Source organism: Vombatus ursinus, unplaced genomic scaffold (assembly GCF_900497805.2).
Source record: "Vombatus ursinus unplaced genomic scaffold, bare-nosed wombat genome assembly UNPS02014770.1, whole genome shotgun sequence".
NCBI classification, from domain to species: domain Eukaryota; kingdom Metazoa; phylum Chordata; class Mammalia; order Diprotodontia; family Vombatidae; genus Vombatus; species Vombatus ursinus.
In genome coordinates, this window is record NW_020954548.1 from 25,257,909 (window position 1) to 25,284,486 (window position 26,578).

Sequence of the window (26,578 nt, forward strand, 5' to 3'; positions counted from 1 at the left end):
TAATACAGAGCAACAAACACCTTCAAAGTCAGAGGCTCTCAGGAAAAACAGCAGATTTGTAGAAATGAATGGCTGTAAGTATCATCACTCAAAGATACCATTCACATTTATAGCATTGGAAAGTGAGGGGATGCCCATCAATTGAGGAATAGCTGAACAAGTTGTGGTATATGAATGTGATGGAATACTATTGTGCTATAAGAATGATGAGCAGGTGGATTTCAGAAAAACCTGGAAAGACTTACATGGACTGATGCTCAGTGAAGTGAGAAGAACCAGGAGAACATTGTACACAGTAACAGCCACATTGTGCGATGACTAACTTTGATAGAATTGGCCCTTCTCAGCAATGCAAGGATCTAAAACATCTCCAAAAGTCTCATGATGGATAATGCTATCCACATACAAAGAAAGAACTATGGAGTTTGAATACAGACCGAAATATGCTATTTGCTATTTTTTTCTTCTGTTTTGTTTTGTTTCCTCTTTCTTGTGGTTCCTCCTATTGATTCTAATTCTTTCTTACAACATGACTAATGTGAAAATATGTTTAGTAAGACTGTATATGTATAGCCCATTTGAGATTGCACGCCGTTTTGAGGAGGGAGGCGGAGAGGAAGGGGGAGAAAAATTTTAAACTCAGGCTTATTTAAGTGATTGTTGATAAATTAAAATAAATTAATAAAAAACATTTTTTAAAAATAGAAAAGACCTCACAATTACAACAACAACAACAACAACAACAACAACAACAACAAAGATACCATTCACTCTTTCACCTTACATCAGCCTATGTTTCCTCAAAGCAGGCTAGAAATATTTCTTGGTTACTGCCTCAAAAACTATTCAATTATCCTTTGAAGCAGATGGGAGTTCTTTCCTTTTCATTTTCTATGTCTTCTTTCTCTCTTCTTTTCCCGTCATCACACCATTCTCTCCCCTTGTTTCCTTCCCAGAAGCTGAGGTGTTTGGAGCACTTTTCTATGAAACTGCTAAGCACTGAGGGAATTTCAAAGGGGCTGGGCTGAGAACCCCAGGAGATTAAATCAGAAGCTGAGATGTTGGGTTTATCCCTTCTCAGTATTTGTATCTGTAGTGGAACAAACAAAAAGGATTAGGAATAGGAGTATATATTAATTTCTTTCTTAATCTTAAAAATATTTTAGCCTCTTTGAAAACCCCATTAGAATAGTACTTCACATTTCCATAGCACTTTAAGGTTTACAAAGTACGTTTCCCCCCGCAAGTTAGAACAAATAATATCTTCATTTTATAGATGAGAAACTGAGACTCATAGAAGTGCCCTGTCTTGCCCCATTTCAGAAAACTTTTAAGAGGCAGGATTGAAATGTGGGGCTTATGAATTTAATTCCATCTGGTATTTTTTCCATTTCCCTACATCATCCAACATGGTGGCTAAATACAATAAGGTTTCTGTCTATAATCCTTTGTAGGTGTCAATGGCATAATGAAGTTGTTAGCACTTACTGTACGTGCCCACAAAAAAAGAATGAATGTTTGACCCAAGATAACCAATTAATCTAGACTTGTTTGGACTGGAAGATTAATTTTTGGAACAGCATTTCTAAATAAATCAAATTATCAGTCAATTAATCCCCAAGCATTTATTAAGGGCCCACTATGTTCTAGGCACAGTGCTAGGCATGGGTGCTACAAACACAGAAGAGATAACTCCTGCCCTCAAAGAGCTTACATTCTACCTTAGGGCTAAGACATATTTGGAAATCAGTAAAGATGTGATATATACACAATAAATAGTCATTCTTTTTCGAGGGATGCACTAACAACTTAGGTAATCAGGAAAGGCCTCTTGAAGGAAGGTGCATTTGAGATGAGCCTTGAAAAGCACACCCTTCTAGGTGTTCTAAGAGGCAGGAACAGAAACGAGGAAGAAAAGCTTTCTGATGTGTGCCAAGGCACAGAGGAGGGAGATAGCCATGGTAGTTCCTTACCTATGGCCACACTTTTTTCTTATTCAAATGAGTAGTTTTCCCTCTTTTTACAAATAGATAAATTCCAGAGGGGAAAGAAATATCCTTCTATCCATAACTCAAACTTGGTTCCCTGAGACACTGAAATTGAGGCAAGGAGATTTCAACTGCAGACTGTTAGAACAGAACAGCCTCTAGGACAGGGGTGGAGAACCTGTAGCCTTCCAATCAAAGGGATGCACTTGAGAACTTAGAGGACCACGTATGGCCTCGAGGCTGCAGGTTCTCCACCCTGCTCTGGAACAACTAAGGTTTAATGGTGAGAAACCCATCTCCTTCCTCTACTCCAATATCTCTCCTTTGATTCTCTGCCACCTAAAGAACCATTTTTTTCCTTCTCATACTGAGAGGTAGAAAGAGGTAGTTCTTTAAGGGTCACTAGGTTTGAATGATGTATGTATTCTCCTATGGTTTGTTGAAATTGAGAATTCCTTCTAATTTTTATTCCCTAACTACTCCCAACAAAATGCAGAAGGGAAAAATCTTGGTTGACAAAATTGTCCATTTTTATTGTTGCTATTGTTGTTGGTATCACCATCATTATCATTGTCATCATAATTATAAATTATTATTAATCATCTGGGTTTTGCATTTTTGTTTTGGCCAGCTCACCCCCAATCCACTGATAATTCAGTTATACTTACCATATTGGAGTTCGCTGTCTGGGAAATTGTTGTTGTTGTTGTTGTCTAGAAAGACACTTTTTCTCTGTGTCTATCATTCTCACTTAAAAAAAAATAAACATTTTGGTTATTTTCTCCTCTGATATGGTACAGCTATAAATCCTGTGCAGTAGGCTGGGTTTAAATTGTATGTCCCCAAGAAAAGTTTGGCAAGGAGCTAGGGGAGGGGAAAAGGCTGTGTTCCTGAGGACCTTTCTTTCCAAATTTTCACAGGTTGCTTGGGTGCTATCTATATTTGTCATTTTGAGTAAATGCCATGGATTTTCTTTTCTTTTCTCTTTTTTTGTCTAGGCAGTGGGGTTAAGTGACTTGCCCAGGGTCACACACCTAGTAAGTGGTATGTGTCTGAGGCTGGATTTGAACTCAGGTTCTCCTGACTCCAGGGCCGGTGCTCTATCCACTGTGCCACTTAGCTACCCCCTATGGATTTTCTTAAGGGGCATCTTTAAGTATATAACTCTATTTCCCACCTAGTGTTATGTTCTCAAATACTGGATGGCCCACTAATATCCTTCCCAATAGTACTTTGCAAGTTAAAAACTTCACAATGACTGGCTCTAATTATGGATATTTCTTAGGAAAAATCTATTTGTAAGTCTAGCTAATTACAGCATCTTATAGGTCTTTGTTCATATTTTTCCTTTGTGTAGTAATTTGATAAGAAACCTGACGAGACCCACTTTGGAAATACTTGATCTTCCTCGTCCTTCTCTTCTGCCCTATTGTCTGGAGACAAAGGGGAAGGTAGGGGAATTTCTCACAAAACCACCAAAATTTTCCTCTCATTTTCTACTTCCCTATATTTGTGTTCAGATCATTTTATACACACACTATCATATCAAACTCAATTTTCAGAGTATTAGAGAAAAATCTGGCCTATAGCTCATCCTCTGAGTAAGGAAAATTGTCTATCTGTACTCATTTACTGAGTTTAAGTTGTGGAAATTAGGAAGAATAAAACTGAACACTGAGGAAAACAAAATTTAAAACCATCTATTGCCCTCCTCAGAAAAAAAAACCGTAATCACTTGGAATCAAAATATCATAGTTTTATTTGAATTATTAAGTTAGTAATATTGCTCTACCTTGCCCAAAAGCTCAACATGAGGATGCATCTTAGAAGCAAAATTTAGAAATCAAAACTAGAAATCAATCAGCATTTTACTTCTGTGCAATATTTAAATTTCTTTAAATATCTTTGCAATATTAGGATCTAGCGTATAAATTTTACATGATCTAGGTTAGCCCTGGGCAAAACTGAGAAGCTGGCAAAATCTGTCTTTCATGGTTCCCTTCTCAGATTCTCTAGACACACCACTATAAGCCTGCCTTTCATTCAGTATCAAACTTGAGTCTTACCCAATTCTAGCATAGAACACCGGATTTGGAGACAGATGACATGAGTTTGAGTTCTCTCTCTGCTATTTACTTTCATAAATGAGCAAAACTTGGTAAAATCAGAGTGAGAAGGAGGAACACAGGTCCAAAGAAAATGAGTCCCACAAAGACACAGGCTGAAAAAGGGGGGAAGATAAGGTAAATTAAATTTAAAGTGTAATACCATCTTTTTTTTCTACAGCAGAGAAACATCAGAATCAATCCAAAGAAAATGACAGCTCCTAGGGTCCCAAAGTAATTTCTCAGGTCTATCTTAGATGATGCAGTTTTCTCTGAAAATCAATGTAAAAAAACAAAAACATAAGATCAGAGTTATCACAGATTTGGAAAGAATCTCAGAGGCCTTTGAGTCCAACTTGCACCAAAACTAGAATCTTCTCTACAACACACTTCCCAGGTGGTCATCTAATCTGTGCCTCAAGTCTCCAGTGAGTGTGAACCACTGCTTCTGGGAAGTGCTTTTGGACATCTCTAATTGTCAGAAAGTTTTCCTTGCACTCCGGGACTAAGCAAAAACAATTCTAATACCTCTTGAATGTGATAACCCTTCAGCCCCTTCCCTCTTGACTATTCTAGCTAAATATCCCTAGTTCTTTCAACAGATCCTCATGTGGTATGAACTCAAAGCCCTTTACCATCCTAGTCACCCTCCTTTAGATATTCCAAGTATCAATGTCTTTCCTAAAATGTAGCAACTAGATATGAACACAATGCTACAGTTATTTGAGATGGGATCATGAAAATAATTACTGTTCAAAAGTCATCTTAGTATTTTCTTAGCCAGGGAAAGTGTTCTTGATTGTAAAATTCCTTAAGATGGGCTATGTGTCTTTTATTCAACTCTAGAAACAGTGATTAAATACCTACTGTATATAAAGCTCTGGGGATACAAAAATAAACGAGACAGTCTCTGCCTTTATGCAATTAGCAATTTAATAAGTGAGAGACATGTCTATCAATAAGCTTGATAGTAGATAGAGTGTGATAAAGGCAAAGGAGAGCTACAAAGTGCATGAAGGGAAGTAATGAAAAATAAAGATTGAAAGTTAGATTAGAGTCATACATGGAGATCATTAAATGCCTGGCTAAGGGAATTATATTTTATTTTACAGTAGAAAGCGAGTTGCTAAGAGTTTTGTGAAGAATGGTGTTAACATTTCTCTAATGTAGGCACCAGAAAACTATGATAGTACATGCTAAAGGTGTTTCATAGGTACATTTTATTTCCCGTTGCTAGACTGTAGCCTCCTTGAGGCAGGGACTGTTTTTTTTTTCTATTTCTCAGCACCTAGCATAGTCTCTGGCATTTAGTAGATGCTTAATAAATGTTTGCTAATTGATTAACTAATTGATTTCCAGGACATATAGTGAGTTGTCTACTGTTGAGTCCTTTGCCCTGCCCATTGCAACAAAACGTGATATTCAATGTGTAGCCTCCTTCGCTTTCCTAAATCACAGAAGGCTGTGGTCATCCCTCACATTATCAGTACCTGGCAACCCTTCACTTCTTTCTGGAGTGCTGTGTCAGTTAAGAAGATGGGAGTAATAATTGAGTGATGGAATATGTTGCATAGATAAAATTAATTGTTTGTTGGGCAAGAAAAACAGACTGGAATGTTAGCCAACCACATTACTTCTGTGATGTAGTTGCCTCTGGGGCTACCACCTCCAGAATTATGGTGTATGAAATGTCACGGTTGTCCCTGGAGTATTCACCAACCAGGAGATACATTTGCCCCAAGGGCAGGTGAGGCAATGGACCTGGCAGGAGCCACCCAGAAATGAATCAAAGTTATGAAATTTTGAAAGCCTTTATCAACAAAGAGATTAATGGGGAGTGTATTTGGAAGGAAGGACAGAAGGATGATAAGAGGTGGATGCAGGGTTTGGGGAAGAGCTTAGTTTTGGATAAGAATCAGAGGTTATCCACTGCAAGAAAGGTGCTGCTATCACCTCTCCCCATCCTTCAGCCCCAGCTTCTGGCTTGGAAAAGCTACACTTTCCACCAGCCTCTTTATTGGTAAGAGATTGCACTTTTTGTAGGGGATGAGCACTAAAACTCAGTATCAACACATCAGTTCACTGGATAATGTTCCCCATGGAAAATGAGCATTGCCCCCCAGGAAAATGTCAAGGCTTCACCAATCTTGGCAAGAGAGTGAAATAACCAAACACTTGGGTTGTGTCAGCATAGGAAAAACAGGATAAGAAGAGTCACAGAAACTGTCTGAAACTTTCACAAACATAAAATTTGTATAAACTTGATGCAAAATCCCCAAACTATCACACATGCCAAAAGGAAGGAATAAAAACTTTTAAAGATTGCCAGTTCTGGCCTTACCATGACAGAAGAACTTAATCCTGAATCCCTTATACTGAACAACTCATGATTCCTAAGTCATAGCTTAATGCAACATGGTACAGTGCTAAAACTGCTAGTTTAGAAGCATCCAGTCCAAACTCTCATTTTACAGATGAGGAAACTGAGGTCCAGGGAGACAAAATAACTTACATAAGATTGCACAGGACCATAGCTAAGATTCTAATACAGGTTCTGTGACTCCAAATTGAGTACTCTTCCTACTATGTCATATTTTTTAAACACTTATCAGGGCATAAGATTTCTAGCAAACAGTAGAAATGGGTGAGGCTGCCATGTTATCCATTTCTGGAAATGAAATTGCCTGGTATGCATATAGAAGTCATGACTTTTCAAAGCACTTCTGCACACATTAACTCACTATAAACTTACTTATCACTTTATGGGGAAAAGCAAGGGGAAGTAACCCATAAAATAAGCAGTATAGGGTAGTGAAAAGGACATTGGACATAAGTGTTCTCTGATGTTGGAAGACAGGGGGACACGTTCGGAAGCATACCTTGGATGACAATCTGAGCTGAAGTATTTTTCCCAGTATCCTTTTCCTGAAAGAAGCATTGGAAAACTTCATTTGCTGTTGTATTGACCCTGAGAGTGCTTGTTATGTTGAACAATTTTTCCTGTCCAACTGAATATTTCACAGTGGCTTTGCTGCTTAGATCCTGATCCCCACTTTTCCAGATGACCTTTGCTTTAGGATATCCTTCTGACTGACATGTGATTTCATATTCGGAGGTGACTGGATCCACTTTGATCCTATGGTTTATTTTGCTATATGGGGCTAAGGAATGAACAAAGTAAAAAAAAAAATTAGTATTTTCATTTGATAGAATATAAACTCTTTGAAGGCAGCCACTCTTTTATTTTTGTCTTTGTAATGTCTACCACAGTGCCTGGTAGATAAGTAGGTGTTTTTTTTATCCTACTTATTGATTGATTAACTTGCCCAGAACTAGACGTGGCTCCATTGAGTCATAAAACAGGAATGAAGGATAAACTAAATGGTCAGTCTGTGTGGTCCACTGGCATCCTCACAATGTAGGATACTGCCCCAATTTCCCCTGAAGGTGACTTTCTGGAAAGATATAGGCTAGCATCATATGGGATGTGCAAATGTCTATGGACTATATTCTGTGTCACTGAAGAGAATACTCTTATTAATAAGATCACAAATCCATGAGTGTTGACTGGTATATAATTATATTTAAAAAATCATTAAATTGACTATAATCCTAAAGGAAGGTAGTTTCATAATTTTTAGACCCTGAGACCTCAGGTTGGATAGGCAGATTCCAAATTTAGACTTGAAAAACTTCCCAAGTAGAGCTAGTCAAAAGTGGAATAATAACAATAAGGATTTTACAATACTTTAGAGTTTTTGCAAAGCACTATACATATATCATCTTCTCTGGTCTTCACAATAACCCTATGAGGTAGGTACTATTATTATCCCCATTTTACAGATGAGGAAACTGAAGATGACAAAAGTCAAGTGATTTGCCCAGGTTTACATAGCTGGTAAATGTCTGAGGTAGAATTTGAACTCAGATCTTCCTGACTCAAGGCCACTGCTCTTCCCATGGCATCACTTAGCTGCCACCTTTGGCTAGCTTTCCTTCAAGAGACAGTGGGTTCCCTTTCATTGGAAGCCTTCAAGGGAAGGCTGAATGTCCACACATCTAATGTGTTGTAGGGACAGAATTAGAGAATTTGAGAGTTTGAAGAAACTTAAGAATCTACCTAGTGGAATCCATACCTGAAAAGAATTCACATAATACCATAAAGGATAAGGGGCCATCATCCAGTCTCTACTTGAAGAGACAAAATAAGACAAATTCATTGAGTATGAGTTGGAATAGATGGCCACTGAATCCTTTCCAATTCTGAGATTCTGTGACACTTTACTATGTCAGCTGAATGACTGCATTCTATAAAGTATTTTGAGATTTTTTTTTGCTTATGTTCTTAAACTTCTAGCATCCCTGACTTCATGTGTGAGTTTTCTCTCTACCAGCACAGATGGAAGCCTAAGAAGACAACCAAATTATAAGAAAAAAACCACTGAGTAGCAAACCCTTCTGATGATGAACTTTTCCATATTTAATGAGGCCTGTCCTCATATAGCAGACATTCCATCTAACATTCTGTCACTGGGTCTTTATTTAAAGTCTTCTCAAGTTGGTAGGGCCCAACAGAATTTACATTCCATTGGCATAGCCCAAAAGAGGAAGCCCAGGGTCACTTTCAGGCCAAAATGGGGCATTGGAGTAGGCCTTTAGTGCAGATTTCTCCATCTCTAATATTTATTTCCTTCCTCACATGAGTAATTTAACCACAAAAAGCCAACCAACAGGGAATCCTAAATCCTCATTCCATTCAGATATCATAGAGTAAAATCCCAGTGGAGACAACATAGAGTAGAGATGTCTGGGAAGTGAGGGGAAGGCCTGGATCCAACCAAGAAAATATAAAAACTTTCTCATCAGAGCCTGAAATGTTTCTGCACATGGAATCGAAGGTTCCAGTAGAAGAAGGTGGAGATGAAGATCCCACTCGTGATCTCATCAATAAGGCATAGCATAGGGATGTCCAGGAAGAAATATAAGCAACTAATAGAAATATGTAAAAAGGTCAAAGGCTATGAAGAAAAATTATACAAAGAATGATAAATTATTAATAAACATATAAAAGAACATTTGAAATCACTTATAATAAGACTGTAAATTAAAACAATTCTGAGGTTTTATCTCATACCTAGAAAATGGGCAAAAGATAAGAGTAAGCAATTTAGAGGGGCTATAGAAAGACAGGCACAATAATGCCCTGTTGATTGAGCTATGAATTGGTCCAACAATTCAGGAAAAAAAAAATATCCATCTCTGTTGACCCAGAAATTCCGTTGTTAGGCACATACCCCGAGGAGGTTAGTGACAAAAAAGAAAGACCCTATCTATATACAACAAAAGCACTTTCTGTAGTTCCAAAGAATTGGAATCAAAGTAAATAACTACAGACTGGTGGAATGGCTAAACAAGTACATGAATGTAATAGAATATTACTATGTTGTAGGAAACTATGAATATGATGAAAACAGGAAAGCATGGGAAGCTTGTATGAACTGATGCAAGATATGAAAAGCAGGACCAGGAAAATAATATACATAATGTGCACAAGTATGAAACGATAGACACAAAAATATAAGTGGAAACAACAACAAAACAAATTGAATGGTCATTTTACACATACATGAGTTGGATTAGATGGACATTAAGGTCCCTAAAATCTCACATTCCTGTGATTCTGTGATTCACAGATAAGTAAATATTATTATGTAAATGCCTACTGTCATAGTACTGTATTAATAATATTGATTTATGAATGTAAAGAAAAACTACTCCCAGGTCTCTGATCAATAAGCAACTGTGGATACATTCTAGAGTTACACAAATCTTAGGTAAAATCTCAGAGAATCAGGGGATTTAGAGCTTGAAAAGCATCTTAGAACTCCTTAGGTCTAAACCACTTCAAAGAAGGGGAATGATTTGTCCAAGTTCATACTGAAAGTAAGTAGCAGTCAGGATTCCAATTCGTGTCTTCTGACCTCAAATCCAGTGGTCTTTCGATGGTACTACCCTGTGGATGTATGTTGCATGAGGCTGGCCTTTAAATTCGCATGTACCTAGACTGAAAAGAGTCTTGCATCACCACCCAAGTTGCCCAGTCTCAGTTGTGGTATTTACAAGCGACTTGGGTGACCTCAGGCCAGTCGCTTCCTGTCTCTAGAGTTCAAATTTCTCTGTTGTAAAATAGGGGCATTGAACAGAGTGATTATAAAGTCACAACTAGCTCTAAATACAATAAAAATAAGCTTCATTCTTTTATTAAGCCTAATTCTTTGGGGAAGGAATACTTCTTTGAGAGCCAAGTGATAATTCACTTTATTAGATTATTCAGGATAATTTACCTTCTTTAGAATAATAAAGCAATAATTAACTCTTTGAAGGCATATACACCTCATATGGCATCTTAAAATATTTCTCCATTGGGTCATGATTTTATTTTCTTTGACAACTTGCAAGGAGTCCAGTTATTAGGCATAATTATGCCCATAGTTTTACTACAAACAACTTGCTTTTCTATGTCACGTCAGGGTTTGTAAGGCCACTTACCTCATCACAGCCCTGTGGTGTAGGCAGTTTAGATATTACTATCCTCATTTTACCGAATGAGGAAACTCAGAATGATTAAGTGAGTTGCCCATGGCCAAACAACTAGTGAGTATTGGCTAATATTTGAACTCAGCTCTCCTAACTCCATCATTTTCTGCTCCCCTCACTGTCAAGGATTTGAGGTAGGAAGCAGGCAAAGGGAACTTGTACTTAGCAAACAAAGAAATTACCATAACTGAGTTAATATAGAACTAGATTGTGGCCAGTTTTATTATCACTTTCGAGATATCTACTCTTAAAATCCCGTGGTAAGTAAAACTTCCCTTTATGAGTAAAGGTGTGTCACTAGGTATTTGCAGTGATGGGAAAAGAAGGTTGACTGTATTACTGTAAAATCATTTGCATAAGGGAAGGTAGTTATAACTCCTCTTCCTAGAGTAGTAAAACTGAATCATAAAGCATCCAAGCGTTCAGAGCCTTCCAGGTTAGCACATTAGATGCATGGTCATCTAATCCTGCCTCTCTTCTGCTCAAAACCTTTTGATGCCTCCCATCTGTAAAATGGGAATAATAATAGCACCTCCCCCCCAGGGTTGTTGTGGGGATCAAATGACATAGCAATTGTAAAGCACTTAGCACAGTGCTTGGCACATAGTAAATGCTATATAAATGTCAGCTATTATTAGCTATTATTATTTCATACTGAGTAAAGTTCTAATTCTGTAACCTGGCATAATCCCATCACAATATGGCACTACCCTACCTTTTCAGATTTATCTTGTACTGCTCTTGGTTTAAAAAACAAACAAACAAACAAAAGACCTCTACACAAATCAATACAGGCTGGAAGCAATGGGACTAGACAGTGCTTCATGTAAAAAGAAAAAATCTTCAGAAACAAGTAACTGTAAGCTCAGTTCAAATCTGCAGTGCAACATAGCAATATTAATTATTTAAATGATGAATGTAATTTTACTCATTTGTTTATTCAGTAAGCTTTGAAGCACCTACTAATTTGTACCAGGAACTGTATTAGACACTAGATTTCAAAGACAAAAATGAAAAATAAAAGCCTCAGCTCTCAAGGGGTTTATATTCTACTGAAGGAAACCATCATATGTGTAGATACATACTGGAATGCATAGATCGTGGACCACACATGCCATTTTGCATATACAAGCATTCATAAGTTGGTAGTAATGACTCAAAAGACATATTGGCAGGGGCAGCTAGGTGGCACAGTGGATAAAGCACTGGTCTTGGAGTCAGGAGGACCTGAGTTCAAATCTGGCTTCGGGCACATAACTCTCACTGGCTGTGTGACACATAACACTCACTAGCAGTGTGACCCTGGGCAAGTCACTTAACCCCAATTGCCTCACCAAAAAAATTAAAAAAATTAAAAAATGGATATTGGCAAAGTGGAAGCTGAGATGTGATCTCTATGTGTTCTTCAAGTAAAGCTAAATCAACAAGCATTTATTAAGCACCTACTATGTGCCACTTCCCTCCAACAGTGTAGATCATAACCTATTCATGCCTATCCTTGTGAAGCTCCTGATCATGTCTTCCCATAAAGTTTATAGGTAGACTAAAAACTGTGTGATTCTTTATTGTTGTTGTTGTTGTTGTTGTTTAACCTCTGTGCTCCCGAGGCAATTCTCTAAAACAAGTTGCAGAAGAGATACTAATCTACTTTGGTAGAGGGAGTTTCCTCACTAGAATTTCCCTATACCAATGAAAATTCCCACCTAAAAAAAACTGACAAGTTGGGGCATGGTCTAAGATGGATGACAAGGACAGGGAGAGGCCTGCAACCACACCAAAGGAGGACTGGTAGAAGGAACCAAGGATATTTAGTCTGGAGAAGAAAAGAATAAGGAGGGATATGATAATCGTCTTCAAATATGTGAAGGATTGTCAAGCGGAAAAGACTAGATTTACTCAGGTTGGCTCCAGAGGCACAGATAACACCAATAGGTGGAATCTGCAAAGAGGTAGATTTCCTTCAACATAAGGAAAAACTTCTTAATAATTAGAAATGGCCTCTAATATGGAAATGGGTAGCCTTGGAGGGAGAAGACTTCCCACTTTGGTGGACATCTTCAAGTAGAAACTGATGATTATTTGTTTATTGTTGTAGTAGGCAGGATTCATCAATCAATAAACAAGTATTGTTAGTTATTGTAGAAAGGGTTGGATGAGATCATTTACAAGGGACTTTGAAATAAAGTCTGTAATTCTACAAAATCCTAACTTTGAAAAATTATCCGTCTTCCACACTTGTGTTCCTCATCTTTCCCTATCCTCATTATACTGTTTTCATCACCACCAATATAAACTTAATTATCAGTCCACGGTAAAGCAACAACCCCACTATGCTATCTCAAGTTTTACTTGGGCCACACTTGCTTCCAAACTTTTCAAGTAGAAGAGCCTTTTTTGAATTTCAAAAAGTTGCGTAGGCAATCAGATGAAGGTATTTTATTTTGTTAAAGCTGAGTAAGGATCAAAATGACAATTCTTGATGGGCATATGGATTCATGGATCCCTTGAAATAACTCTGAGGCATCCCAGGCGTCCCTGAATCATAGACTGGCCAAATTAAACAGGACCTCAGAAAGCATCTAGTCCAACGCTTACCTGAATGAGAATCTTCTCTATGATTTGGCCAACAGGTAGTCATCCACCCTTTTCTTGAAGTTGTCCACCAAAGGAAGCTCTTTTGCCTCTCCTGTGGTTTTGTTGTTGTTCATTTATTTCAGTCATGTCCTACTCTTTATGACCTCATTTGGGGTTTTCTTGGCAAAGATACTGGAGTGGTTTGTCACTTCCTTCTCCAGTTCATTTTACAGATGAGGAAACAGAGACGAATAGGTTTAAGTGACTTGCCCAGGGTCACACAGCTAATAAGTGACTGAGGTTAGATTTGAACCTGAGTCTCTTATTGACTTCAGGCCTGGCACTCCATCCACTGCATCACCTACCTGCTGTTTCCTGAGGCCACCTCTTTTATATTTGCATTGCAACTGAGAGGCATTGAATAGCATAGTGAATAGGGAGCTAGCCTCAGAGCCAGGAAGACATAGATTTAAGAAGTTCAACCTCTGACAATGCTGTGTTATTCCAAGCAAGTCCCTTAATCTCTTAGTGCTCTGGGCAGCTCTCTAAGATGATAAGTTGTCAAGAATATTTTAACTTGCATGGGTAGAAAGAGTTTCCTTATCTGGAAATTTCCTATACAAAAGAAATCACAAGTTCAGTCTCTCCCCCTATTTTTTCTTTATAATGGGCCAAAACCTGCCTTTCTGAAACTTCTACCCAATACTCCTACTCCTATCCTCTGGAGCCAAGCTAAACAAGCCTAATCTTTCTTCAGTCAGTTAACAAACATTTATTAAGTACTGGTTGTATGCCAGGTAATGTACTAAGTGCTGAGGATGCAAAGAAAGGCCAAAATGAAACAAAACAAAGAAACAATCCTTTCAATATTTGAAGAAAACTATGTCCCCCTCTAAGTTTTCTCAAGTCCAAACATCCTCAATTCCTTCAGTCCCTCAAATGACATTATTTGTACTATTTTTGCCATCGCAATCCCCATTTCCTGGACACTCTCCAATTTAACAATCTCCTTAATAAAATGTGACTTCATGGTTCAGACCACAGTATTTTAGACGTGTTCTAACAAGAGGAGAGTACAACAGTAATATTACCATCTCAGTCCTAGAAAGTATTATGCCTTTCTTAAAGCAGGCCAATAGTATGCTAGCTTTCTTAGCTGTCATTTTAGGCTTTTATCTCATGTTAACCTAGCAGACCACTAAAACTCCCAGTTCTTTTTGAGATGTATTATTGTTGACCACACTTCTCCCATCTTATTCTTGTGAAGTTGATGTTTTTTGAGCCCAAATATAACACTTCACATATATCCTGATTAAATTATATATTATTAGATTCAATGAACTTTCAACATATTGAGATATTCTTGGATCCTTTATTCAGTCATCCAATGTGTTAGTTGTTCCTCCTAACTTTATGACATATGTCAACTTGATGATCAGGCCATTGTTGCCTTTATCCAATCATCGAAACAAATGTTCAGCATCACTAGAGACTTCTCTCCAAGATAGTATCAAGTCACTAAAGACTGCTGTGGTCTGATTATTCAATTAGTTTCCAATCCATTAGTACCATTGCGTAGCCTACATTTCTCTATCTTGTCCACAGAAACAGGAGAGACTTCATCAAATGCTTTACTAAAATCTAGGTAAATTGCATCTACAGTACTCCCCTAATCTACTAGTCTAATAGTTCTGTCACAAAAAAGAACTGACATTAATAAGATCCAGGGCACATAGATTAGCAACATCTTTAAGTAGGCCCATAATGAAGAAATGCCTTCCTCCGCCCATGAAAAAAGAATGATAATGGCAAAAGGTCATAAAGTCACTATGGAAATGTTAACCTTATTTTTCTTCCTCCCATGTGGTTAAGATCATACGATCATAGATTTAAAACTGGAAGGATTGTAGAGGTCCTATAGTTCAAGATTCTCCCTTTCAGATGTGGGACCTGAGACCTAAAGAGCTTAAGTGACCATCCTGAAGTCACACAGGTAATAAGTGGCAATGCTCGGAACTGAGCCCATGTCCAGTGGTTTCAGCACTATGTCACACCATAATTGTTGTTCAAAAAGCAACAGGATGATATATCAAGAGGAAAGAGGAATAGGGCTATCTAACTTATGAGGAACCAACCAGAAAGTAGCTATGTACGCAGAGCAAGTAATTTGTCAATATATTGGATAAATACCATTTTTTTCTCCTGTTAGGCAATTAGGACCCTTCCTAAACTGGCCCTGGGACTCTCCCTCTGCCATCTCCCTTTCTTGCAACATTTTTAATTGCATTGTCTCCAAATATTCACATACACATAGTAAATACCTTAAGGGGACCTAACTAATCTCACAGCTGAAGTTCTGGGGCACCTAGGACCGTGTTGGGCACATGTAAGAATGAGGCTGATGCTAATGAGATGAATTTTACATGGCTAAATATAAAACCCTACACTTGTTCAATTAAAACTTTTAAAACAACAGAATGAAATGCAATTTTAGCACATCTGTTATCCACCACCTCCAAAATTTCTTCAAGGAATAGCATGGCCATAAAGAAACTCCTTATAAGCAATGTTAAAACTGCCCCTTCACAGCTCAAGTGAATGCACCAGTCAGCTGTGTCAATTCATGAACATAAAGTCAATGACCTGGCTCATAATGATATGAAAAAAATTCACTTCCACTAACCCTAGGATCTTTTTGTTTTAGGAAGTGGACCTTTGGGGAATCCCACCCTTTAAGGCAATTATATTTTTATTTCAAAATTTCCCTATTCTTGAATTGTTGTTTGTTGTTCAGTCATTTTTCAATTGTGTCTGACTCTTCATGACCCTGTTTAAGGTTTTCTTAGCAAAGATACTAGAGTGGTTTACCATTTCCTTCTCCAGCTCATTTTACAGATGAGAAAATTAAGGCAAACAAGGTTAAGTGACTTTCCCAGAGCTAGTAAATGTCTGAGGCCAGATTTGAACTCAGGAAGATGAGTCTTCCTAATTCTAGACCTGGCACTCTATCCACTGTGCCACCTCTTGCATTACATATTTTCAAATCACTGATAGAAGGAAGTTGGAAAAAAAAAAGAGAAGACAGCTGTGTTCAAATGTTTGAAAGGCTTAACATATAAGAGAGTAATTGTTTCTCAAAAGTAAGACTAGGAACAGGAAGCATATTTTAGCTCAACTAAACAACTTTTTAGTATTTGGAGTTGTCCAACAATGGAAAAGGCTGCTTCAGAAGTAGTTAGATCTCTATTACTAACATTGGAAGCATTGAACTGTGGAAAAAGCAGTGAGTTTCAAGTCAATCTCAATCAATGAGAATTTGTACTATTACATACAAGGCACTTTGGTAGGCGCTAGAGATACAAGACAAAAATTTTGCTCCTGCCATGAGGAGCAAATCAGGAAACCTAAGTTCAAACTCTAGCTTCACTAGACCCAATGAGGCCCATGACACAAAAAACGTAAAGAACCCCTGCTCTAAAGCCATGACCTTCCTAGAAACCCTCTCTAATGGTGGCTGCCCTCTCATTCTCTTCATCCCACAAGTCAAAAAGGAGGAATCAGTGTACTTCTTGTATTCCATTTTCACTTTCTGGTGAAAGAAAGAAAGAAGGAAGAAAAGAAGGAAGAAAGGAAATAAGCATTTATTAAGCTTTATTATTATTTGCTTTTTGATGAGGCAGTTGGGTTAAGAGACTTGCCTAGGGTCACACATCTAGTAAGTGTCAAGTGTCTGAGGCTGGATTTGAACTCAGGTGCTCCTGACTCCAAGGCCAGAGCTCTATCCACTGTGCCACCTAGCTGCCCCCTTATTTATTTATTGTTATCATTATTATGTGCCAGGCATCATGCTCAGCACTTTAAAAAGCCTCAACTACATGATCTTTTGATGTTCACATTCTATTAATCCTCAGTTCTAGGTAATCCCCCCACCACCCACCTTTTCTGCTCTTATTCTCCCTCCAGTCACTGAGGGCTACTGGAGAAAGTCACCAAATTATGCTGATTGGTTTCACTATAAAGTCATAAGATCATAGAATCTAGATCATCTCATTTTACAGACTAAACAAACAACTGAAATCTGATTTGCCCAGAGTCACACAGCTAGTAACTATCAGAGCTAATATTTAAACTCGGGCTTCTTGACTCTAGGTACAATTTTTCCCCCTATACTTCAAGTTGCTTCTTGATCCTATACCCTTCTGCTTCTTTATAGGTCTTATTTCATTAGTTATCCCTCTTCTCTGATATGCCTTCTCCATTTCCTCTAGCTACTTTCCCTCTGCTTATAAGCGTTATCAAGTCTCCTTCGTCCAGGGATATCCTGGAGCCAGCTCAAGCTGTGAAATGCTACAAATCAGGGCTTGATTTATTAGTTTCTTGATTGTCTAGACAAGAAAGTGATTGAGAAAAAAAAATGTTAATAATGAAGATAAAACTTTGAAATGTATCTTGCATTTCCAGAGAGCTAGTTGTTAAATATTTACCAGCATATCTCCATGGTCCATCCCAAAAAACCTTTGCTTGTACCAGCTTCTACCCAGAGATAGTCTTAACTCTCCCCTCCTCTTTACTGCTAAACTTCTAGAAAGAGCAACCTATGTTCATTGCCTCTACTTCATCAATAGCTCACTTCCCACTTCTTTGCAACCTAGTTTACCTTCCCACCATCACTCTACTGAAACTGCTGTCTTGAAAGTTATCAGCTGCATTTCCCAATTGCATTTCAATGCAGAAGTTAACTCTATTATTGTGTGGTTTTTATGTTTGTTTTTTGGTGAAAAATCAAATTCTCTCTCTCTCCCTTTTTTTTTTTTTTAGCTATGGAGCATTCTTACCATTGACGGTCAAAGTAATCCACTTGTAATCAGCTCCCCCATAGCCAATAAGGCAGCGGTAAGCCCCAACATCTTCTACTTTCACGTTGGTGATCTGAAGCAGAGATTTTCCCTTGAATAGTTGGTCAGTCAAATGCCTTAATCTTGGATTGCTGTTCTGGATTTTGAAGTCTTCTTCACCTTGAACAAATTTCACAAGAAACTTTCCTTTCTTGTCCCAATAAACAGTCAGGGCTCTCAGGTCTAATTTTTCTCCCACTGGAAAACTGCATTCCATAGTCACATTGCTGCCATAACATGCTTTATATTTCTCTTTGGGAACAGAAACAGAAAAGGCTGGAGGGAGGAGAGGCAGACAGGAAAATTCAAATCACAGACTTTAGAAGACAAACATTCTTTTCAAAGTATACAGCAAACATTTAATTGTATCTACAACATGCTATGAAACAATTAATCATAACTGACATTTCACAACTCACACTTCTATGACTTTAATTTAACAAACATTCAAGTGCCTATTATGTGCAAAGACAAAATACAAAGACAAAAATAAAACCACCCATACCTTCAAGGAGCTTACATTCTTTGGTAAGAGCTAGGAAGACAGTAAAAATACAATATACACAAAATACAAGTAAGTGAAAAGTAATTTGAAGAGGGAAAGAGTTCTAATAACTGGAAAAGTCTTATATGGGAAGTGCACCTGAGCTTTGAAGGAAACCAGGGATTCCATAAGGCAGAAGCAAAGAGGGAGAAGCATTCCATACATTGGGGACCTTTCATGTGGGTGAAAGCAGGGAGGAAGGCAATGGAATGTCACATATGCAGAACAGTTACCAGGCCAGTCTGCCTGGAAAAGAGTGTATGAAGGGAGATCATGTGAAATCTTAATTACCCTTCAAACTGTAGGAAAAAGATTGAAATAGGGGATATTTTAACAACTCTGTAAAAATATTTGATGCAAATGCTATTGTCCCTGATTTACAGACGAAACTGAAGCTTAGATAAAGTGACTTGTACAGTATCATACCATCAGTAAGTATAAGAAATAGAAATGATTCTCTTCAAATGATTTCTAAAAGTCTAATTCTTTAAAATGTATATTGCTTTCAGCATGTTTTATTACATTCCAAGGCCCTCTGCTGTACAATAGTGTTAAAATCATAAAACACCCCCCCAAAAAAAGATTATCAAGCACTGTGCAAATATGAAATGCCATAATTTACTGAAAGATGACTTGGTGCTGATAAGATCATAGATTTAGACCTGGTAGGGACTATGAGATACTCTCACCTAACTCCTTCTTTTTTATAGATGAGGAAACTAAGACCTGGATTGGATAAATTACTTGCCCAAAGCCACATAGGTAGAAGGTGGTAGAACTGAAATTGAAACTCCCTGTCCTTTGATTCCAAATCCATCATTATTGCTATCATGACAAGTAGCAAAGTCAGGAGGAGAGTACATATTGCAATGGCTTTGGGGCAAGACTTTCTGGGCCTTAGTTTTCTCCTCGGAATAATAAGAGAGTTAGACTAGCTGGCATTTGGGATCCCTTCTAGGTCAATGATGTAAAACCAAGTCTTTTGATGCCAAATCCAAGACACTCTCCATTGCATTACACAGTCTACCTGCTAGTTTACTTCACGGAAGCCATCTTCATTGTGTTCTTGGGCCAAATGAGGAGAGTGTTCTCTGATTCTAAGCATGTCACCAACCTGCATGTTAGATTCCCATAGCTCTCATCTCAAACTTCCATTCAGTCTGTCATTAAGCTAACTCAGTCAGAGGATATTTTTTCAAAGGAAGAAATGACCTTTGAAATAATCAAATCCCTTCATTTTTGGTGAGAATAACAATTACCTGTTTTTTTTCTTTTATCAGAGCCCTTGAATCAGAACAGTGTGACTAAATGATCTCTGGGTTCTCTTCCTACTCAAAATTCTATGATCCTAGAAGGTCAATCTATGATTTTTCACCGACACTGAAATTCTTTCTTGGAATGCATTTTTCAGGGAAAAAAAATCTTCAGAATTTTAATAATGACTCTTGTATATAGTTCCCAAGTACGATTTCTTAAGGACAGTGTTTAATGCAAAGATTTAACCACTTACCATTAATCAGCAGATGCCAGGAGAACATGAACACAAACACAAGCGAAATCCCCATCTTCCTGCAACAACCTATTTATGGGACACACAAAAAGAACATTGCTTCATCTGACTAGAATTCCATAACTAGGTGGAGGATTACTTTGTATTTGTATTTCCAGTGCCTAGGTGCTTAAGCAATGTTGATGGTTGGTTAGTTTTTCTAACTGAAACAGATATATCAATACGATAATGCCTTCATCAGAAATTTGGAAAGGTACAAAGGAGCAGAAAGGTCTGTTGTTGATTAGTTATTCTCTTCATTGATACATTTGTTGTTGTTGAGTTGTTTCAGTTGTGTCTGACTCCTCATGACCCCACTTGGAATTTTCTTGGCAAGGATACTGGAGTGGTTTGCCATTTGCTTCTCCAGCTCATTTTACAGATGAGGTACTGAGGCAGACAGGGTTAAGTGACTTGGCCAGGGTCACACAGCTAGTGAGTGTCTGAGGTTGAATTTGAATTCATGAAGATGTCTTCCTGATTCCAAGCCCAGTGCTCTATCCATTGTGCCACCTAGCATGCAGATACATTACACTGTGGAAAAACTTGGTCATCCTAAGGAAGTCAAGGAAAAGAAGCAATGAGTTCACCGGCCCACGATTAATTTATTTAGAAGTGTGTATGTTTTAAAAGCATAAAAGGTCAGGCATAATTTATTTTCCTTTTCCCTTCCTTTATTTGTTTGTGTGCATTTTTTATCTATCCATCTATCTGTCTGTCTATCTATCTATCTATCTATCTATCTATCTATCTACCTACCTATGTACCTACCTATCTACCCATCCATCTATCCATCCATCCATCCATCCATCCATCCATCCATCCATCCATCCATCCATCCATCTATCCATCCATCCATCTATCTCTCTATCTATCTATTTATCTACATTACTTAGAAGCAGCTAGGTGGCCCAGTGCATAGCATGCTGGCCTTGGAATTGAGAAGAGCTGAATTCAAATCCTGCTCCAGATTCTTATTTAGCTGTATGGTCCTGTGAAAGTCACTTAACCTCTCTCTGTCTCAGTTTCCTCATGTGAAAAATGGAGGTGATAATAGTGCCTACCTCACAAGATTGTTATGAGTATCAAATGAGATGATATATGTAAACCACTTTTCAAAACTTATATCATCATATAAGCAATTAACAAAAATCTATTTTCACCCCCTCCCAACTCTCCCATTGAAAAAAATAATAAGAAAAAACCCCTGTAACAAACATTTGTCATTTTCCTTTTTTGTCAATTTTACCAAACTGATGTGTTTGAGATGGAACCCCAGAGTTGCTTTCATTTGCATTTCTATAATTGTTAGTTATTTCGAGAATTTTTTCATATAGCTGTTGATAGCCTTTAGTTCTTCCTTTGAAAAGTGTATTTTTCTATTTTTTAACTATCAGTTGGGGGATGTCTCTAATTCTTATAAATTAAATAAATTTTTTATATATTTTGGAAATGAGACCTTTATCAGACCCACTCCCTAACCTGTCTCCCAAGATCAGCCATTTATTAGTGCAAATCAATCTCTAGTGTGTGAAATCAGGTTTAACTGAGGCATGATAATTGCTGATTACTAATTGAATTTCAAGCAGCAGAAAAAAATGAAATGAATAATTTCAATCATTGTGGGGAAGTCTTTTGGGGTCAAGGACAGGCACTTTCCCAGTCCCTTAAATCACATCTTTGGAAAGAATCCAGTTTGCTTCAGGCATCACTATTTCCTATCCTAATGAGTTCTTCCTTGCTAAGAATTTAAGGCATAAAAGTGAAGAATTTATACTTCGGTATTTTAAGAATTCCCTCCACTGATGATTTTTAAAAAGAGCCTTCTTTAATCTGTAGTAAACTGTCTTCATTAGTTACTGTGGATTTTTTAAAAAAAATCATCACTTGGTGGTCAAGCTTCTTGTGATTGACTGTCTCTGCATTTAGTTAGGTTGGCACCCCCCAAACATCAGCTCCCATTGGGATGCTTTCTTCTCTTACCTGCCCTATCCTTTGAGATGTGGCTTTAAGACCTTAGAGGTCTTAAGCCTGTGTCACTGACTGGCATTCCTACCCTGTGGTTTTTATCTATAGCTGCTGTTAAACTAGGACACTGTTCATGGTCAGGCACTTTCAATTCAAAAAATGTTTATTAAATCCTGCTATGTGCAGGTTCTAGGTGCTGAGGTTACAAAGATGAAAAAAAGTATTTCCTCTATAGTGGAGGTTCTTAACTTGGGATCCAAACTTTAAAAAAATGGTTTGATAACTATCTCAATAGAATTGGTTTCTTTTCTAATCCTGTGTATTTTACTTTATGCATTTTAAAATATTATTTTAAGAAGAAGTCCCTAAGCTTCATAAAAACCAACAAAGGGGGTATGACCACAGAAAAGGTGAAGAAGTCCTCTACTATAGCACTGACAAATTGCCACTCAACCTCTGCCTGAGATCTCCATAAATGGGGAACCCACCTGTCTACCTGTCTAGGCAGACCATTGGACAGTTCAAATATAAGGAAATTCATTCTTGCTCTGAGCTGAAATGTGCTTCTCTCCCTTCAGACCTTCTCACTCATGATATCATTAAATCTGAGAAATTATGTCATAATCCCTTTGATATGTTTATCATATCATTTAATGTTGATCATATCATATCATATTTCTTACATCAGCTTAATTTTCAAATATATCCCTTCCTCATCCTCTACTCAGCAAGCCAGAAGGAAAAAAAAGAAAAAATAAAAAAATTTAAACCACCAAGACATTTACCATATCTGATACTATATGCAATCTAATGTACAATAGTAGAGGCAGCTAGTTAGCATAGTAGATAGAGCACTGTATTCAGGAAGACCTGTGTTTATACATGGATGGCCTCAGTCACTTACTAGCTGTGTGACCCTAGGCAAGTCACTTAACCTCTATTGGCTGCCATTTTTTCATCTGTAAAATGAAGATAACAATAGCACCAACTTCCTAGGATTGTTGTGAGGATAAAATGGGATAAAATATGTAAAGCACATTGCAGACCTTAACATGGTATATAAATGTTAGCTATTATTATTCCATACCCATTATACCCTATCTCTGCAAAGAAGGGAAGAAGGTGCTTTTTTTCGACTCTTCTCAAAGGCATCTTTGATTTTTATAATTATTCAGTAAACTCAAACTCATGTAACCCTTGAGAGAGAGACTAGTAGATTGTAAGCTCTTTGAGGGCAGGAACCATATCTTATCTAAATTTTGTTATCTCCTACCAGGGCATAGTGCTCCACACACAGTAGGGATACAATAAATTTAATTATTCAATTCAATAAATATTTAATAAACTTCTACTCTGGGTCAGTGTCTAGGATATAAAGAAAAAAACAATAATATCCATCTTCAAGGAGCTTATGTTTCCTGGGGAAATACAGAATTTACACAAATAAATATAAGGTAATTCGAAGGAGGAGAGGGTCTAACAATTCAGGCATCAATGTATACTTCATGGAGGATATGTCGCATAAGATAAATCTTAAAGGAAAATGAAGATTTTTTTTTTGGTGAGGGCAATTGGGGTTAAGTGACTTGCCCAGGGTCACACAGCTAGTGAGTGTTATGTGTCTGAGGCCAGATTTGAACTCAGGTCCTCCTGACTTCAGGTCCAGTGTTCTATCCACTGTGCCACCTAGCTGCTCCAAAAACAAAGATTCTCAAAGATAGAGATGACGAAAGAATTTATTCCAGCCATGGAGAAGAGCTGTGAATGAATGTTCAAGGGTGGGAGATGGAACATAAATATAGGGAACAACTAGCATTCTATTTTGTCTGGATCAATCAATCAACAAGTATTTATTAGCGCCTACTATGTGCCAGGCACTTTGGTAAACTCTAGGATACAAAGAAAGGCAAAATCCAGTCCTTGCTCTCAAGGAGCTCAGTCTAATGATAGAGATAAGGTACAGACAAGAGATATACAGGATATATTGGAAACATTCATTAGGGGGAAGGCACAAGTATTAAGGGGGATGGAGCAGGTGGGATTTTAGCTGGGATTTGAACATAGAGTATGTGAATGGGAATAATATGAAACAAGGCTGAAAGCTGGAGAAACCAGATTGTGGAGAGTCCCATAAGCCAATTTGTGGAATCAGTATCTCTGTATTTTATCCCAAAGATATTAGTGAACCATTAAAGAGTTTTTCCCCCTCTGTGGGTGTGGCATAGTTAGAATGGTACCTTAAGGATATTTTGGCAGTTGTGTGGAGGAAAGACTAGATTGAGGACACAGAGTAAAAGCAAAGAGAACAATTAGGAGGCAAGAAAGATCTAGATTTCAATTTGGTTCCTGCACATCTAGCAATGTGATTTTGAATAAGTCACTTCACTTCAGGATTTTTATCTGTAAAATGGGAATAATAAACTGTATACTACCTACTTCCCAAGCCAGTTGTGAGAAAAGTGCCTTAAGCTCTCTAGAAAAGTGCTTGTTGTTGTTTAGTCATTTTTCAGTTGTGTCCAGCTCTTCGTAACCCCATTTGGGGTTTTCTGGCAAAGATACTGGAGTGGTTTGCCATTTCCTTCTCTAGCTCATTTTCAGATGAGGAAACTGAGGCAAACAAGGTTAAGTGACTTACCCAGAGTCACATAGCTAGTAAGTGTCTAAGGCCAGATTTGAACTCAGGAAGATGAGTCTTCCTGACTCTAGGCCTAGCACACTATCCACTGTGCCACCTAGCTGCCCATAGAAAGGTTAGTTACTGTTAAATATTGGCAAAAAAAAAATTAAAATAAACGCTGGCTTCTGTTTCCCTTTCCCATCCTCAAAAGTAAAAAGGAAGCAGTGTGGTATAGTAGAAAGAGAAGGACTTGAGTGTTAGGTGAATTGATCTCCCAGGTTCCTTCCAGCTCTGATTCAATGCTGGTTTCCCCTTTGATGTTGCCTATCAGCGTTGCTAAAAATATAACTTAATGTTTAATATTAAGAAATTAATTACTTAATTTTTTTTATTTTTATGCCTGGTTTGGTGACATGGCCAGTCTATTTCTTTCCAATATGGCTATGTGCACTGAATGTCATAGAGTGTTAGAGCTGAGTAGAAGCTTAGAGATCAGATAGTCTAACCCTTCATTCCACAGAGGAGGAATTTGAAACTTAGAAGGGGTCAAATAGCTTGCCCAAGATCAGAGACAGTATTCTGCTATTGAAAAAATATCACTGTATTTGGAGTCAGAGGATGGGATCTCTGCTCTGCAGTGTATTGCCTATGTAACCTTGGGCATGTCACTTCACCTCAGCCTCGGTTTCTGCACCTGTAAAATAAAAGGACTAGGACTAGAGAACCTAAGTTCCCTTCCAGCTCTAGATGTATGAGCCTTTGAAACACAGGTAGGGTTTAGATTTGGAGAAGACCTCAGAAGTCAGCCAACCACTTCTTTTTATAGTTGAGGAAAATGAAGCAAAGAAAGAGTAAAAGACTTGCCCAGAGTAATACTGCTAAAAAAAACTAGGACCTACTTCCAGTCCAGTGTTCCTTTCATTAGCTGTTCTCCAGCTCAACAGCAGAATTATTGGAGCAACCCAGAGAGGCAAGCAGGTGTGACAAAAAGACCCCAGGTTGCTTAATTAGCAAACTTAATCATAGCCTGGGAAAGAGCCTAAGTCCCTTTGTCCTCTGGAACCCCAAGAGCGCACCAGCCTTAAAGTTCATTTCATTGGCTCTTGCTCCCAACTCATCATATTCTGAACTACACCTCTAATAAGGACCATTCTCCATTAGAGTCATAGAGTTAGGGTTGAAAGGGACCCTCTGGGGTCAGATAGTACAAATGTTTCATTTTATTAATGAGAGAATTGAGACTCAGAGAAGCTTACTTACTTACCCAGGTTCATTCAAATAGTGGCAGAGATGGGATTCGAACAAAGATCTTCTGACGCCTATTCTGGCCCTCCTTTTTGGGAGAGAAGTAAACTCTGCTTTCTTTGGCTCACAGACAAAACTGTACACACACAGAGTTATAGATGCTCACCAGCTGGCACGGATGGAATTTCAGCTTTCAGCCAAGTTTCTCCCTCCTCCTTCCTTCACGTAGTCAGATCGCTTCTCGGCAAAGGTCCTACCTAGTCCCCTCCCACTGGGGAGTTTATCACCTCTTCAGCGTCGCAATAAAATGATCTAGTTCTGTGAAATCTTTTGGTTTCTTGTAATTCCCTGAAAAGACGTCCTATTAATCTCATTTTCACTTTCGTTTCTCTGGAAATCGAGGACCAGTGTCAGCAATAACTTCGCCCATTCGTTGGAACTAAGGACGGCGCTAAAAGTTCGAAGGCAGCCGAGAGGCTGTATTTTATGAGGTGGA

The 26,578-nt window shown here is 38.0% G+C and overlaps 1 protein-coding gene across 2 annotated transcripts; it reads right to left on the reverse strand.

The window, feature by feature from the left end:
* Positions 1 to 686: 686 nt before the first annotated feature.
* CD274 (CD274 molecule) lies at positions 687 to 26,578 on the reverse strand. Of its 2 annotated transcripts, none has more exons than XM_027862783.1 (7): positions 26,249 to 26,578; positions 20,214 to 20,282; positions 18,100 to 18,435; positions 6,973 to 7,254; positions 4,257 to 4,365; positions 2,657 to 2,738; positions 687 to 1,090 (listed from the first exon to the last, which is right to left on the reverse strand). In XM_027862783.1, exons 2-6 carry the CDS (start codon positions 20,266 to 20,268, stop codon positions 2,702 to 2,704), a joined length of 819 nt encoding a protein of 272 aa, XP_027718584.1. In that variant the 5' UTR covers positions 20,269 to 20,282; positions 26,249 to 26,578; the 3' UTR covers positions 687 to 1,090; positions 2,657 to 2,701. The 2 variants fall into 2 exon arrangements, with proteins under 2 accessions (XP_027718584.1, XP_027718583.1); XM_027862782.1 differs by having other exon boundaries at positions 26,102 to 26,578.